The 17184-nt window shown below is 46.4% G+C and overlaps 2 protein-coding genes across 6 annotated transcripts in view; one reads left to right on the top strand and one right to left on the bottom strand.

The window, feature by feature from the left end:
- The window catches only part of LOC146172950 (alpha-(1,6)-fucosyltransferase-like), a 37689-nt gene extending 29466 nt beyond the window's left edge, over nucleotides 1-8223 (bottom strand). For 2 of the 5 annotated variants that reach the window (XM_084583310.1, XM_084583311.1), the window contains exon 1: nucleotides 7970-8222. The gene's annotated coding sequence lies outside the window, so the exon portion shown is untranslated. Of the gene's footprint in view, nucleotides 1-7969 lie in introns of all 5 variants that reach the window. The other 3 variants (XM_084583313.1, XM_084583314.1, XM_084583312.1) reach the window with 2 other exon arrangements.
- A 132-nt stretch (nucleotides 8224-8355) lies between these two features.
- Nucleotides 8356-16698, top strand: LOC146172949 (uncharacterized). Its single transcript, XM_084584515.1, has 3 exons — nucleotides 8356-8670; nucleotides 11809-11979; nucleotides 15861-16698. Exons 1-3 carry the CDS (start codon nucleotides 8600-8602, stop codon nucleotides 16213-16215), a joined length of 597 nt encoding a protein of 198 aa, XP_084440641.1. The 5' UTR covers nucleotides 8356-8599; the 3' UTR covers nucleotides 16216-16698.
- Nucleotides 16699-17184: the final 486 nt, after the last annotated feature.

The raw sequence follows: 17184 nt of genomic DNA, 5'->3' as shown, positions 1-17184 counted from the left end.
TACGGGTTGGTTAAAGCGGGGCTTTATATGTGTGCTGAGGAGGAAGAAAAAGAGAAGAACGCTCGGTCGCCCGCAGCTAATGCTTTCGCTCAACATTTGGTTCAGCAGCGTTGAACTCTTTTCATTTTTTTAACGGGCCAGTAGCATAAATCGGAGTAAGTTAAAATAAACACAGCACTGTCAACGGAAATAATTCAAAAGTAGGCGACAGTAAGGCTTCCGCTTCGTTCGCCATTGGCGAGTGCATGCAACCCAGCCACTTTATCCCGGATTGAAACGTATGACGCGAAAGCGCTTCCCATTGCCGATCCTAGTCTCAGTACACGGACATCGATACACGCTTAATCAGTAAGCTCTTAATTTGAACTCTTATTATCTCACGCTTAGCATTACCATAAATATGTAATCCTTCTCGATGTGTGAAGGAGCACAAGAGAGACACATCGCCCGCTTCAAGCAAACCGTACGAACATTCTCGCGTAGGCTGCGGGTAACGCGTCAACCAAGGATCTAAGGATTCTGGGTTGGATTCACATCTAGAGCATCCTAAAGCTCCTACATCTAGGTTCACGTTACTTCCTGATACGACATAGAGTGTTGATAAATCAGTGCCTGGCATCACACCAATTAGATGCACGATCATATTTCTTTCGCAATGCCCACAACAAGGCCGATGCACATTTTTCCTTTGAATGGAGCCGCTCTATATGTTCTTAATCCTGAGACCAAACAATCATTAACTGGCTCATCATAGTGACTGTAGAGCTAGAAGCCTATACGCCACTTGGGTGTCTATGCCCTGTGCATGACTTCTATGAAGAAGGTGACTTTTCTATGATGGTGAAATTTTCCCTTTTTTTTTCCATGGCGGCAAGAAAGCTACCTGTTCAAAGTGTAGCAGCTCTAATTCGTTCATCTTTCTCTGCCCAGAAGCAATTTCAACAGACACAAGCGTACACAGACAGCGGACCAGCCCTTCGTATGCAAAGTCTGCAGGAAGAGATTCAAGGGGAGCTACAACTTCAAAAGGCACCTGCGAGTTCACACGGGGTACAGGCCGTACGAGTGCTCCCAGTGTGGAAAGGGGTTCTTCCGGAGTGATCTCCTCAAGAAACACCTGCTTGTACACAATGCGAGGAGTCCTCAGGCCGACTCACCTGAAGTGCTTGATGACGCCGACGCATCAAACCAAGACGAAGAACAATTAGGCGTACTGGACCTGAGAGTCCGCGTGCGCGCTTGCCACGAATCAGACAATGAAGACAAACCAAAGTGCACCCAGTAGAGACGAGGACGTACAAATCCTATGAATTCCCACAAGCGACCGAGCGGTAAAGGACGTTGAAGAGGCCTTCAACAAAATAAAGAGACAACATACCATGAAAGACAGAGCGAACGCCTGCTTCGTTATTTGGTGTTGCGCGAGTATATTCATTCAGAAGAACGCACGGTTCATGTCCCTACGGCCTTTACATGAAATGTTTCAAGGCATACCGCATGCAGAATTCCAAAAAACATACCCTTGCATAGCAATTTAAATACGAACTTAAAATAAGGATTTAGTCTGGTGGAGCTGGTTACTAATCCAAATAACTTTGCCTTGAATCTGCGAAAACTTCATTCGAAAATAGTTAAACTTGCTGTGTTTATTCTCCAGATACAAATATCGTAGTGCTTTTGAGTAGGCCTGTTCAGTTATTTTGTTAGCATTTCATTTGTAATTTACGCCACATCAGATTTCTAGCGCTTGCCAGTTTGTGAACGTCCACCGTCAGTGCTGGGGCATTTATTAAAGAGCTGTATATCTCAGTGCTTCCCCAACGCCAAAACGATTCGTCTTGGTCTTTTTATGCCTGCGATTATGCCTTTAAATTTCACCTAAAGGCTGTTTCACATGATGTGACGTGCATGAACGACACTCTGTTCAGCAGCTCATGAGCAAATAAATGTTTTCGCAATAACAGAGAAACGACTGCTGGTGGGTCCTACTTTAGGCAGTTGTGGTTTGCAAGGCAGCGCACATAAAGCAGGTCTGTATCACGCGGAATTTCTCAGCAATGCACGATTACACTTAACCTATGCCTGTTTAATATTTAAATCCGTACCATCCATGCAGCTAACTACTCTGAAGGCGCCTTGCCACGCGAAGGAGACTGACAGGTTGATGCCGTTGGTAAGCTGTCACCGTTTTCTTTGCTCTTTTCTTTCTGTCTTGCTATGCTAAATAAAACATGCCATTTTTGTTTCTTATAACTTGATCTACCGAAGTTCGCAATGTTCCAATTAGGCTAAGATTGTGCACACTAGCATTGCTCTCAGATGATCTTTGTGGCACATTAGACCCTTTCTTGCTGTCCACTTCGGTAAGTGAACTTTGATGACGTTGTTATATCTGATGAATGTAAGAGCTTTGCATGCCTCATGGCTCGTAACCTGCTTTTCGTTTTCAGCGTCATTCCTGACGCTTGGTTAATAAATAAAACGGAGGCTCATATATCATGGTCCACTTTGACAATCCTTCAATTTAATAAGCGATTGCTTCAGGCTCCCGCTCACCACATAAAATGGCATCAGCCATTTCTCGTGAAATCTGCGTCACGAATGGATGCATGTAAAAAAAAAAAAAAACGAAAGCATGATTTGTAATGTGACTATACGGTTGGCGCAGGTCTCAAACTCAACTTTATAAACCAATCGGTTTTACGCAAATAAAAAGATCAAGATTGCGTATCTGCATTCTAACAGGCGATACTCGTGGTCACCAGCCTGACACGCTTCAGACTAAGCCACGTAGGCACGAGCGATTGAAGCAATTCAAATGCAGACGGGAGTTTGAGTATACGCCATGTGGTCTTTCCCTCTATGTATACTACGTGTCTGCTATTCATTCTGCGTGTAAATATGGAGGTTATATTTCGGAAGTAGTATTCAAGTCAATAGCAAAGAGCATGTTGGCAATGCATATCTTCCTTCTTCAATGTAGCATAGTGACGCCGGCATACGGCGACAACCGCAAACCTCCGATGTTAAGATGTACACCGCTACCCCGAAAGATGAAGCACGAGAAATACTAACATTTTCCAGCCCAGAGCCTGCGTTTACGTGGACGCTCCCTTTTTGCTTCATCGTTTGCCTTTCGGATACGGCATTCGTGATAAAAACCGCACATTTGTTTCTTGATTTCTATTACCGTAAGCACATCACAGCTTTAAAACGAAGATTAAACGTCGTCCTAATTTTTATCACGAGTTTCAATACAGTCGCGTGGTGCTTCTATCAAGTACTTCTCTTACTGCTGTTTCATATTTTTGTCTCAGCACTGACGCGGCGCTGTTAATATTCATGACCTCGACAGGAGGAGAATGCCGGCCTGCCCTATAATGATGCAGGTATAGCTTATTGGACAACCATTTTTTTATTCTATACCAGTACTTCATAAATTAAAGATTAATGCGGCGGCGTCTGCACGCCGTAAAGCAGGCGCGTCGCATCCAAGAGTCGTAAAAGATAGTCTTCCGATGAGATTACCTCATTCCGGAAGTGCTCATTATCATTGCGATAAGATAGTTTTGGTTGCTTCGCGAAGTGGTGCTGCAAACATAACAATTTTTATCGACGGTGGCACAGATAATTAGTGGGAATGGAAAATATAGGGAACTATAGCCACCACCATCATAATCCTGACTATACCCACTGCAGGGCGAAGGCCTCTCCCATATTCCTTCAATTAACACGATCATGTGCTAGCTGCATCCAGATGACCCTGCGAACTTCTTAACCTCATCCGCCCAGCTAACTTTTTGCCGTCCACCACACATACAGCTGCAAAATCAAACACACACAAAGGGAAACACAACTGCAAAATCTGCGCATATGCTGACACACCACTCGTGCTGCAATAAAAGAAGAGCGCATCGCACTACGCGCTCTAGAAGGATAAAAAGCCTCCTCATTTTCCTAGGCTCATGGCTTGACGATGTAACAGATAACATAGCCTCAAAAACAACACAAGAAAATAATGCAAGGAGGTGAATCCGCCAACTCAACGCGACAAACTCGAGTGACAAACAGGAATCGAGAGATATGGCAATATCGTGATGTCGTACACATACTATCCTCAGTATTCATAAGCAGCTGTCCCCAGGTTCTAGCCAGGCCGCAAAGCATAAAAAGGATAACGGATACTGGCTGAGGCAATTCTGGGTTTTCTCTCGATCACACCACAGTGGCCGTCATTAATATGACCAGAAGTGCAGGCTGCGATGCAAGTTCCTTCCAACGATGATCTTTGTTCTCGACCCGGTTCGCCCTCCGAAGACGGGAACAGTTTGCTTGGTCCATCCATGGCTTCACCCTCCGACACATCTGCCAACTTACTGTCGGATCAAGTGAACCGCCAGAGCAAGCAGCTTCAGAAGCGGCAAAAGAAGCACAACTGCTCCCATTGTGGCTACTCCAGCGACAAGAAGTAAGCCAAATTTTTTGTCTCGCTCGTTGTGCTATTGATAGCTGGTAATCTGGACTGCAACCATCATCCGTCATTGTTTGGCGCCCCTTTGCCACACGACTAATTACGCATACACAAAAAGTAGCAAGGTTATTCCACGATTTCAGTTCTTTAATGAACAAGAGTGCGACGCGTTGTTAGTTCCATGAAAAAGTAGCGTTTACATTCCTGAAACGAAGCACTAGCATGATTTTTATCTCCCGTTTACATCCGGAAAGAACTCGCTTCTTTAAGGAAACGCATCCACTGTGCCAATAGAGGGTAGAAATATAGATTGGCTACCTCGCACATAGGAGTGCCGAGAGAGGGGTAAAATGGTAGCTTTTCTGAAGTCTCTGAATCGTTTGGAACTGGCGGTACGGTGGGAAATGAAGGTTCGCGTTCATAGTGTCTTCTCAGACCTTCAGTAGCAGGAGGAACCAAAGATGGCAAGAAAACGACCCTTGAACACGGGAGCGGGATTGGCGAAGCGGGGCCCCATATTATCGCACTGTGACCCCCTTGGGCACTACCAGCGTCGGTGCTCATTAAAAGGTCAAGTCGCATTGAATTCAGAGACCAGTAGCGCGTCGCAGCGATAGAATTCTCAATCAGTATGAGCCGCTTTCTCATCGCTACATTGAACTGTAGTAGACACCGTAGCGGGCCGGGCCTGCGGCACTACAGGTTCGCTGCACTTTTCTGTGCTCCGTCTGAAGCGCTCCCAGATACAATTGCTTTACACAGCGTTTGAGTAGTTACAATAGGGTTTTGATTTACCGTGATTCGAGATCCACTACCGTGATCCGTCACCGAGTTTTCCCCTACGCATGCCCAGATCCCCTTGACGCCGATAGATGGCGCCACGTGCTGGATATTGGCACTTATACCTGCCGCGCCAGGACCAATCAGCTTGTGCGCCCAGCCCACGCGCGGTAAAGGATCACGGTGGCGATTCGCTAATCACGGTAAATTAAATCCCTCTGTACTGGCTGCGCTGTCGAAAAGGGATAACATTCGGACATAATGCCGCTGGGGATAGCTGACTTTTCTATAACGTAAGCGACGTGTTGATGGCACGTCTATGCCGTGTATATGATGACTATGAAGCAGGTGACGTTTCTGTGACACACTGAAAATTTCACTTTTTATTTTCCAAGCCGTCAAGGAAGCTACCTATTCAAGTTGTAGCAGTTCTAATTCGTTCATTTTTCCCCCACCCAGATACAATGTCGAGAAACACGAGCGGACCCACACTCGGGAGCGGCCCTTCGTGTGCAAAGTCTGCTGGAAGGGCTTTGTAAACAGCTCCCATCTCACCAGGCACCTGGTAGTCCACACGGGGGAGAGGAGCTTCATATGCCAAGTCTGCGCGCAGAGATTCACAGAGCGCGACAACCTCAATAGGCACATGCGAGTCCACACGGGGGAGAACCCCTACGAGTGCCCCCAATGCGGAAAGGGATTCTACCGGAGTGATCACCTGAAGAAACACCTGCTTAAACACACGGCGAGGAGTCCTCAGGCCGAATCACCTGTCGTGCTTGAAGACGCTGACGCACTACAACCAGACCAAGACAGAACAGGACCTACTGGACCTGAGAGTCCGCGTGCGCGCGTGCCACGGTTCAGATAATGAGGACGAACCCAAGTGCACTCAAGCAGTGACGAGGACAATTCGTATGAGCATCCAAAAGCGATAGAGGGGCAAAGGAGGACATGGAAGAGCACTTCAACAAAATAAAGAGAAAATATACCGAAAAAGACAGAGCGAACGCCTGTTCTGTTATTCTATGTTGAGCGAGTATATTGAATCAGAAGGCACGTTGTATGTGCCCACAGCTTTTACTTAAGAACTAAAATTGGTAAACAAGAAGATAATCGATGTGTCGTAGAGGATGTGACGTCACGCAACCGGAAGTAGAACCAGAAAAGGGATTAGCAAGGAATTGGTGCTCAATTTGAAGGTACCAAAGACAAAATTGGGTATACAAGAAGTGAATTAAGCAGCCAGAAACAACCAACAGCAGCATCCGTGATTTCGCATTACTCCAATGCCGATTCTGCAGTGCTATTTCTCAGTGTCAGCCGTTAACAAATTAACCTTTAACGTGACGTTGTCTGCACGCAATGAATCTGGCGCATTGCAAGAATCTTACGCGTAGATCGCCACGCAGAATCAAGCGTAGGGCATTTAAAAGGCAGTCTTGCGATGAGAGGGCCTCATTGCAGAAAGTATCTTTATCATGGCGATCGCCAAGCTTTTGTGGCCTCGTGCAGTGGTTAACAATCTTCAACGACGGCGATGCAAAGAATGATTGGGGATGGAAAATGAAGGGGACTATCGCCAAACACAGACAAAAATAAAACACAACTGAAACAACCGCGCACATTTCTGACACACCACTCGTGCTGCAATAAAACAAAGAGCGCATCGCTCTGCGCGCTCTAGATGAATAAAAGCCTCTTCGTTTTCCCAGTGTCATGACGCGACGATGTATACTTCCTTGTCTCGTCTCTTCTGCTATTTGCTTTTACCACAATCAAACAGATAGCCTAATTTCAGACAAGACAAGCAAATCCTGCAAGGAAATGAGTCCGTCATCTCAATGCGAGACCTGAATGACGAAAAGGAATCTGCAGATAAGGCAATACGCAACGCTTTACACATACCTTTCAGTCTGTGTAAGCAGCGCTGGCCCCAGATTCAAATCACAAAGTATAAAAAGAGTAAAGGAGCAATAGGGGAGGGAATTATAGGTGTTCTCTCGAGCATACCGCAGTTGCCGTCATGGTTATGACCGAGAGTGCAGGCTGCGATGGAAGTTCCTTTTCCGGGTATTCTGCGTTTACGGCTCGATTCACTCTTAAAAGATGGAAACAATTCGTGCGGTCCATCTACGGCCTCACTCTCCGACACATGTGCCAGTTCGTTGTCCGACCAAGTGAACTGGCAGAAAAAACAGCTTCAGAAGCGACAAGGAAAGCACAGCTGCGCCTATTTCGGCTACTCCGGCGACAACATCTAAGCGAAAACCTCTCGTTGTGCTCTTGATAATTGGTATGGTCGCCAACAGTGCCGGCATTATACTGAATCCCACATCTGGCATGGTTTCGCGGCCCTTTGCCACACGACGACATCAAAATACGCATGCCGCCGCAAGTTTATCCCAGGACTTCAGTTCTTTAATGAACAAGAAGACTCCGACGCCTTGCTAGTGTGTCGATTCAAGACACAAATGCGCAATCACAATAGGATAGACTAAGTGAGATTACACAAAAACATTTTTGTCTGCCATTTCCATAAATGTATTTACATTCCTGAAATGAGGCAACAACGTGACTTTTTCTCGCGTTGACATCGGTTAAGAACTCGCTTCTGTACAGAAAATCATCCAGTATGCCAGACGCGGTAGAGTGACCAATCGGTACCATCGCGCATAGGAATACCGAGAGTTGGGTAAAAAATTGGCCGTGGCTTACCTCGGCTATGTCAGGATATACCTAGCGAAAGATGCCAGGCCTCCTCCTGCTTAGCAGACTTGTCACCCACCATACTGCAGCCTCAACTGAGGTTGCGGCACACGCGAGCTCTCCTTTTCAATCCTACGACATGTTGTCAGGCATGCGACAGAGCTGGCGAAGTGAGCGTAGGCGAACGCAACGACTAGACTGCTAAACAAGCGGTGTAACGTCATACCAAACGGTGGCGGCTTCGCGGCGAGGTGGGTGGTATGGCCAGTATGGCGTCATGCCAGATGGCGCGGCTAGTGCGCTACGTCAGCTACGTCCGCCAGCTGCGGCGGTTGCTAGGCAACAGCTCAAGGTCGGTCTCTGTGCCGCCTCGGAGCACCGCCACAGCGAAATCGCAAGTCATGCCCAATGTAGCTTTCATAGGTTCGCGAGCATGACATCTGCTGAGACCATGAGTAGCAGGAGGCGCCAAAGGCGACAGGAAAACGCCCACTGGTCCCGGGAGCGAGAATGTCGAAGTGGAGCCTTATAATAACGTACTGTAACCGACTGAGGCACCACAAGTGTCAGCGCTCATCAAGTAGAAAAGCCGAATTCAGGGACCAGTAACGCGTCACAGCGATGGAATTCTAATTCAGCATGCGCGGGTTTCACATCGCAGCATTGATCTGCAATAGAGACCACAGCGGGTCGGTCCCCCGGCGTTACAGGTGCGTTGCACTCTTCGGCAGTACGTCTGCAGCACTCCTAGGCACGAGTGGATTACAATTGCGTTTGAGTAGTCGCAGTTTCTTCGCCCAAAGCGCCGTCTGAGTTCAGGTTCCGCTGTCGAAAAGGAATATATTTCACTGTTTTAAAGCGCCGGTAACATGGACCAGCGCAAGTTACAATAAACATAGCAGCTCCACAGGACATCATTCAAAAGTAGGCGACAGCAGGCCCTCCGCTTAGTTCGCCGCTGGCGAATACATGCAGCCCAGCTACTTCACCCCGGATCGAAGAGTATGACGCGACAGTCCACTGCCCTTCAATATGCGGATCCTATTTCACGTACATGGACCTCGGTCGATACACGCTTAATCAGCAACCCCTAATTTTAACTCCTGGTATCTCACGCTTACCCATTATCATAAAGTCTTAATTTTTCCCGTTGTGCGAAAGACAACCCTGACAGAGACGTATCGCCCGCTCTAAGCAAACCGTATGAACATTCGCGCGTAGGCTAGGGGCAGCTCGTCAAGCGATGATCCAATATCCTTGACTGGATTCACATCTCGCGGATCTTAAAGCACCTCCGTCTAGGCTACACCACGTGACTACCTGACACTACATAGCATGCCGATCAATCAGTGTCCGACATGTAACCAGAGACATGCTCATTTCTTTCGCAGTGCGAACTACAAAGCCGATGCCGGTTTTTCCTTCAATGAGGACACTATATGTGCGAGTGAAACAGCGGACCAAACTATCATTAACTACCCCTCATCATAGTGACAGTAGAGCTAGCGGCCTATACGCCGCTAGGGATAGCTGACTTGTATATAACACAAAGGTCTTAGACCAATAATTCCTTTTCAATGATCCAGTGTTGTGCAGCTCCTGCTATTATTGTGGGTGACTGTAATGTTCACCACCCTCGGTGGAGTAGTGCCATAATGAGCAATCGAGGGAGAGACCTGGCAGAGTTTATGCATACGCAAAATCTCGTCAATATAAACGAAGGCTCAACGACGTTTCTACGTGGAACAACCTACAGCAGCTGCTTGGATGTGGTTTTGCACTAGCGATAGGGTTTGCACTACGTGTAATGATTGCCTTGCTGAACAGCGGATTCACATTTACAGCGTTAGCCACGGGCAACGGTATCGGCCGACGACACCCGGTTTACCTGTACTCAACGATGTCGTCGAACGGTAGCTCTCGCTGCGTATATCCTGGCCATCTGAGCGAAGTCACCTCCATCTTTTTAGTTACTGTCTACATTAACGACATTGCGAAGTCACGGAATTGTTGGTCTGGGCAGTAATTCCTTGCCCCGGCGCCAAGGATTCCCTCCACCGTGAGGTACAGTCCTTCAAGCAAGAATCGCGGAGGGTGGCAGACGATGACGCCACTCAGAGATGGCTATAATGTGGCTAAGGTGACCGGTGGCTAAGAAACCAAAGTGATTGCCAGTGTTCAAGCGCGCTCTACTCGCAGTCGCACCTGTTAACAACCCACTTCAAGCCACTGCCAGAGACACATCTATAGATTACATGTTTCCACTACATGTCGTTTTAACCAGCATACGCTTAAGCATAACGTCATTTTATTGCCTTAAAGAACCCCAGTTAAACATGTTATGCACAAAATAACCATATTAATGATTGTTTTATGCGGTTTAACGTACCAAGGCGACTCAAGCTATGAGAGATGCGGTAGTGGAGGGCTCTAGAAATTTCAACCAAATGGGGTTTTTTACCGTGCACTGACAACATTGACCACACGGGCGCCTATAGTTTTTCGCCTCCATCAAACAGCGGCTTTCTAGGCCGGTATTCGATCCCGTATCCTTCGGCACAGTAGTAGAGCGCCCTAACCACTCCGCCACCCTGGCATGTGCACGAACTATATTGTTCTACTTCAGTTACGACAGGATGTTACTCACTGTCCTGTGCGACAGCACATGAGCGCGCGCGGGATTAAAAATATTTTTCTCTAAAACTGTACTTTGTTTATGGCAATACAGCATGGGTCAGAGCAGATGCATTCTTCCGATTGAATTATCTAGGCGTAGCAAGTATTAGGCAGCTAATTTTGATTGAGCCTCAGTCATTAAAAAATTAACCCTTAATGTGGTAGTCCCTCCATGCAGTGAAGTGCTCGCACTGCATCATAAGAATCGTAATCATAGATCGCTACGCATGACTAAGCGTAGGGCATGAAAAGGCAGTCCTGCAATCACCTAGTTTTTGGTTGCCTCACGAAGTTGTGCTCACAAACATAACCATCTTGAACGACAGCGATGGTGCGAATGGCTAGGCACAGAAAATACAGGGGCTATTGCCAATCAAACAAACACAAAAACTGCAACACCATTGAAACGCACGGGCACATGCTGACACAACATTCGTGCTCCAATAAGCTCGAGATCTACTCTTTCTAGGAAGATATAAGGCTCCCCGTTTTCCTATAGACTCGTGGCTAAACGATGTACAGATAACAGAACATCAAGCAACACAAGCAAATAATGCAAGGAAAATAATCCGCCAAGTCAAATCAACAAAGCTGAGTGATGAGCAGGAATATACAGATACATTTCTTTTACCTTCATTTCATTACATTAAAATTGTCTAATTGGAGTTTGATATAATAAGTGGTAATATTGACTTTTAAGAAGTGATAATAGTAACGGTTCCTGGAAGTTGGTTCAAGTCTGCAGCTGTACGACGAAAAAGAGAATTTGAAAACGTCACGGTGCGTGTAAGGGGGCAGGGGGGCAAGAATATAACGTGCGATGCGCATGGGGCTGTGAAAAAAAATTGTTAGATAAAGATAGGCTCGCAACGCGACGACGGAGCGATAAGGTGATAATCCAAGTAGTTTTTTAAGGAGGAAACGCTAATGTCATAAGAATAGGACTGCAAATATCGCGACCCTGTACACATGCTATTTTCAGTATGCATAAGCAGGTCTGGCTCCTGATTCAAGAAACACAACAATGCATAAAAAAAGAGTAACGGAGCACTCACGTAGGAAATTCTTAGTTTTCTCTCGTGCATCCTGTTCCCGTCATGGTCATGACCAGTAGTGCAGGCTGAAATGGAAGAACACTTAAATATTACTGTTTCGGATGATCTTCGTTCTAGGCTCGGTTTGCCATCGAAAGATGAAAATAGTTCGCGCGGTTCACCCACGGCATCGCCCTCTACCTCACGTGGCAATTTATTGTCCAACGAAGAGCCCCGGCACAGTGAACACCTTCAGAAGCGTGAAGAAAGGCACCGCTGCCGCTTCTGCAACTTCTCCAGTCACTACAAGTAAGCCAAAATTGTGCTCTTGCGCTTGTTTTGCTAGTTATAGTTGGTATGGAGGCCACAATTGTCGGCTTTATACAGAACCCAACATCAGGCATTGTTTGGCGTCCGTTTACTACACGACGACATATAAATACGTCATCATCATCATATAAATACAGCCTGACTATCTGTAGGGCGAAGGCCTCTCCCATATTCCACCAATTAACCCCGTTTTGTGCTAGCTGCATCCACTTGACGCCTCCGAATCTCTCAACCTCACCGCACCCCTAACTTTCTGCCACCTCGTGCTGCGCTTTCCTTCCATTGGAATTCAGTTTGGTACCCTAAGCGACCATCGGTTATCCTCTCTTCGCACTACATGTCCTGCCCATGTCCATGTTTTCTTCTTGATTTCCACTAGAATGTCGGTAACTTGAGTTATTTCTCTGGCCCGCTCCGCATGCTTCCTATCTCTTAACGTTACCCCTACTATTTGTCGTTCCATAGCCCTCTGCGTTGTCCTCAACTATGTAGAACCCTCTTCGCTAGCCTCCACGTTTCCACCCCATAGGTGAACACAGGTAAGATGCAAATGTTGCATACTTTCCTCTTGAGCAATACCGGCAAGCTGCCAGCCATAATCTGCGAGTGCTTGCCAAATGCGCTCAATCCCAATCTTATTCTTCTAATAAAGGCTGCGCTGCTTACTAGGACACAAAGGAATCGGACAAACGCTGAGGTTAGGCGCAATATTATTGCTCTAAACCTCAGCGTTTGTCCAATTCCTTTGTCCGTGTCCTACTAAGTAGCGCAGCCTTTACTACATGATGTGCCAACTAGCCCAGTCCCAAGTACTTCTAAATCTTATTCCCATGTATTTCCCTTTCATGGCCTGGATATGCAGTTACTACATGAAGACATATTTGCCTACTTCCAGTGCTTCGCTACCTATTGTAAACTGCTGTTCTTTTCCGAGGCTGTTGTCCATTACCTTAGTCTTCTGCATATTGATTTTCAAGTCTACCTTTCTACTCTTCCTGTCTAGGTCACCAATCATTCTTTGCAATTCATCCCCAGCGTTACTTAGCAAGGCAATGTCATTGGCAAATCGCAGATTACTGAGGTCTACCCTTATTCCTAACTGCTCCCATTTCAAGTCTCTGAATACTTCTAAGCAAGCTATGAATAGTACTGTGAATAGTACCTTCCTTTATAGTAATTTTGTTACTTTCTTTACGCAGAACTATGGTTACTGTGGAGCCACTAAGTATATCTTTCAATACTTTCACGTACGGCTCACCTACACCTTGACTTCGCAATACCTGCATGACCGCCGTGGTTTCTACTGAGTTAAATGCTCTTTCGTAATCAATGAATGCTATGTATAAGAGCTGGTTTTATTCTGAGCATTTTTATTTCACCTAGTTGATGGTATGTATATGATCTATAGTAGAGTACCCTTTCCGAAACCCTGCTTGATATCTTGCTTGATTGCAGTCTAAGGTTGTTTTGATTCTATTAGCCATTACCTTAGTAAACACTTTAAACGTAACACAGTAAATTATTCGTCTGTAATTTTTCAGATCCTTAGCGTCCCCTTTCTTATAAATTAAGATAATGTTTGCTTTCTTCCATGGTGCCGGTATCATATAGATACATATGAAGCAGCAATTATTTCCCAGGATTTGAGTCCTTTATTGAAGAGGAAGACTGTGATGTCTCGGCAGTTTGTCGATTCAGGAGAAAAAGGAGCAGTTACAACAGGATGAATGCAGCGAGATTGCAGCAGTAAACTTGCAAGTTTCCATGACTAGTAAGCTAAAGATAGAAGGGGTGCTCACAATAATGAAGTACCAGCGATACTTCTTTTTTTTTCTTTATCGCTTTGGCAACGGGAAATAATTCACTCCGTTACGGAAACTCATTCACTGCGCCAGACGGGTCGAGGCAGATAAATGCATTTCCAAAAGCGTATGAATGGAAGGGTAAAAACGGGCCTTTGGAGCATCTCCCGAGTTGATGAAAACCGGTGGTGTGGCGGTTACCATAGGTTAGCGATCATGGTCTCTGCTCGAACTATAGGTAGCACCATAGCACCAAGGTGGCAGAAAAACGGAAAACAAAATCGAACGCTACAGCAGAAGTGGCGAAGTGGGGCCCTAAGATCCCATTGAGACCCTATGGGGCATCACCAACATCATCTGTACGTGTCGAACAGAAAAGCCGAAAACTGAGACTGGAAACGCTCGTAGCGAAGCAATTATCAACCTGTCTGCGTTTCCAATAGCATGTTGAACTCGAACAGACACTGCAGCGAGCTGGGACCGCCACGTACCGTCCGCGTCGCAGCACGTGCGGTTCACTTATCAGTGGACCGTCTGCGGCACTCCCAGACACATGTGGCGTTGTAGTAGTCGCAATATCTTCGCCTAAAGCGCTGTCTGTGTGCATCACGTGGTGCTGAAATTAATATATTCCGCTGTTTTTGCACCAGGCGCATAGAGCGGCTCAACGTACAGTGTAGCGCGGTTTGAAGGTCATCACACGCGCATCGACCAGCCAAGCGTTCCAGGCACCTAGCGGCCGGTTTTGTAACGGGAAAAATCCCGATTTCCCATAATCCGCCACCCTTTCTCTATTCTAAGATTTCTATTCGTCGCGGTAATGGACTTGGTTAGCTCTTATCTTCGCGGACGATAACAAAATTGGTCTGAAAGATCTGGTAAGCCCGTGCTTGGCACTGCTTCATTTGAACGACTTTCAAGTTGAAAAAACTACATCAACAGAACAAAATGCTGTTTGTCCAGAGGGGAGTGGCGGCTGCTTTAGGAACAGCAAATAGAGTGAAGGAAGCTAGCCTGATACCCCCTCGCCATGACAGAGGATTCTGGGTCATGATCTCGGCGATGCTAGCGCGATAACCTTCAAATCAAGCTCGACTGTACGCTACACTTACCGATCATCCGCCTGCAGCGCTCTCAGACACGTGTGGCGTTTTAGTAGTCGCAATTTATTCGCCTAAACCGCTGTCTGGGTACTTGATCTGCTGCCGATATTAATATATTTCTCTGTTTTTTGCATCAGGCACATGGAGCAGCGCAATGTATGTACCACTTGTGTTCGCATATAAATCCAGCAGCGCCCCAGGAGTACGTGCAATAGTGGGCGGCAGTACGCCGCCGCTTCGTTCGCCACTGGCCAATAAATTCACTCCAAGCTACTTCACCCAGCTTCAAGGCAGGGCATGACACGACAGCCCCGATGGCTCCCACTGTGCTTCTCTTTGCAGATCCCAGTTGCCGTTTATGAACTTTGATACTCACTTAATCACTAGTCACTTGATCTGAACTCCTATCATCATAGATTCGTAAGCTGCCACTTAATATGTCGAATACCACCCGACGGAGAAATAAAACAAAATGTACCAACGTTCCCTCGTAGCCTATGGGCATAGCGTATCTGATTACAGGCCTGCAAAGGTTCCGGATTCAGTTCACATGCCGCACTCCGCAAAGCTCCTGACGTTTCGTCTAGGTCATGTGACTTTGCGATTTCACGCAACCTGTCGATAAGTCGTACTCAGCTATGGTACCTGCCAAGGGTCGCTTGCCAGAGGCAAGGTCATCATTTTTTCGGTCGGAACGCCAACGTGAACTACAATTATGACGCAGGTTTTTCCATTGAACAAAGGCCATTGAAAACAAATATAATCGGCTAGAACGTCCGATTCATCATTAACTGGCTTAACATAGTGTCCGAAGCTCTGAACGGGATGGCTGATCGGTCACTTTTAACGTGTGCATGACTCAATAGAATTTTTTTTTTAGTTTTCGTTGTCCGAGTTATGAGTAAGGGCATCAATATCAAGGTGTGGCACTTCTTTTCTGTCTTTCCGCACACAGACGCAGTGCCATCAGACACGAGTGGACCCACATAGGCCTTCGACCCTTCATATGCTATGTCTGCGGAAAAAGCTTCACAATGCGCTACACTTTCGACCAGCACCTGCTAGTTCATACGGGGGAAAAGCCGCACAAGTGCACCCACTGCGGAAGAGGGTTCAGGCAGAAGCCACATCTCAAGAAACACCTGCTGACGCACACGAGGCAGGAACCCCAGGCCCAGTCACATCCTGTGCCGGAGGTTGACGCACCAGTACCAAACCAAAATGAAGAAAAAATAGAGGTACTGGACTTGGCAGTTCCCGCTTGCCACATTTCCGATCAAGAAGACAGAACAAGCTATACCGAATTGTGACGAGGAAGCTTTGTATGGACGCCTACAAGGGACGCGTAGGGGCGAAATTGGTCCGTTGAAAAGACCACTTCCAATCGAAATAAAGAAAAAACGTACAACTCAAGACAGAGCGAAAACATGTTGTTTTATTCGGAGTTTCGGGAGTAACTTAGACCAGCAGGAGGCACAATAACGCCCAAAACCGTTGAGAGCGGCCAGTTGTATGTGTGCATGACATTTACTTGAAATGTCGAGGCATACAGCATATACCACCGTAAGAAAACCGACCACTAACAATAGAAATCAAGCAAGAACTTTAAATACGGAATTGATCTGGTGAGGCTAGTTACTAATAGAGGTAATTGTCTTTTGGAGGCACAAAGACACTCTTCAAGATGTGCTAATCAAACCTATTTGCATTTCTAACTAAACTTGCTTGTATTTCTACTTTTAATCGTCACAGTTCTGATCTCGTGTGAGCATTTTATGTGTGGCTTATAACAGGTCAGACGTCATGTGCCAGATGGTTAGCAAACATGCGCCTCCAGCGGTGAAATATTTCATAGAGCGTTTAGCGGCTTCCGCTGTGCCAAACCTTCGTTGTCTAGGTTTGTCTATAAATCTTAGTGTCTGTCCCTTTGACATTAAAATAACTAAAATAAATTAAGACCGTGACTTTGTTCTATACCGAAGGAGTGCGAATAGATCAGCTACGCTATCGATTGCACTGGACCGCTATGCTATCGCCGCAATCGATCAACTCTCGTGTTTAATTGCCACTCTCTTCCGCCGATCCTTCATGTCATCCATCAGTACGCAGTGAATCCACCATCAATCCGTGTACAGTGGATCCATACAAAGCTGTCGCTTTGCTATCTTAAACATGTTAAGCAGAACTTGAAATTAATGGTGCGCTATCATTGAAGGAGTCCAATCACACCCTTTTCTGATTTTTGCATCAAGCCTGACCTTGAAGTCATGGCCTCGAAC

The sequence above is a fragment of the Amblyomma maculatum genome, chromosome 11 (assembly GCF_055883805.1).
Source record: "Amblyomma maculatum isolate TAMU_Amacu chromosome 11, ASM5588380v1, whole genome shotgun sequence".
NCBI lineage: Eukaryota > Metazoa > Arthropoda > Arachnida > Ixodida > Ixodidae > Amblyomma > Amblyomma maculatum.
The sequence above is the reverse complement of the archived record's forward strand: the minus strand, read 5'-3'. Positions and strand labels throughout refer to the sequence as shown.

Excerpts from the sequence above, each read along its gene's own strand:
- LOC146172949 (XM_084584515.1), top strand. The coding sequence starts at position 8,600 with ATGCGCGGGTTTCACATCGCAGCATTGATCTGCAATAGAGACCACAGC. Across the intron at positions 8,671-11,808 it reads TCGGTCCCCCGGCGTTACAG|GCTCGGTTTGCCATCGAAAG; the intron begins GTGCGTTGCACT and ends TCTTCGTTCTAG. Across the intron at positions 11,980-15,860 it reads AACTTCTCCAGTCACTACAA|ACGCAGTGCCATCAGACACG; the intron begins GTAAGCCAAAAT and ends TTCCGCACACAG.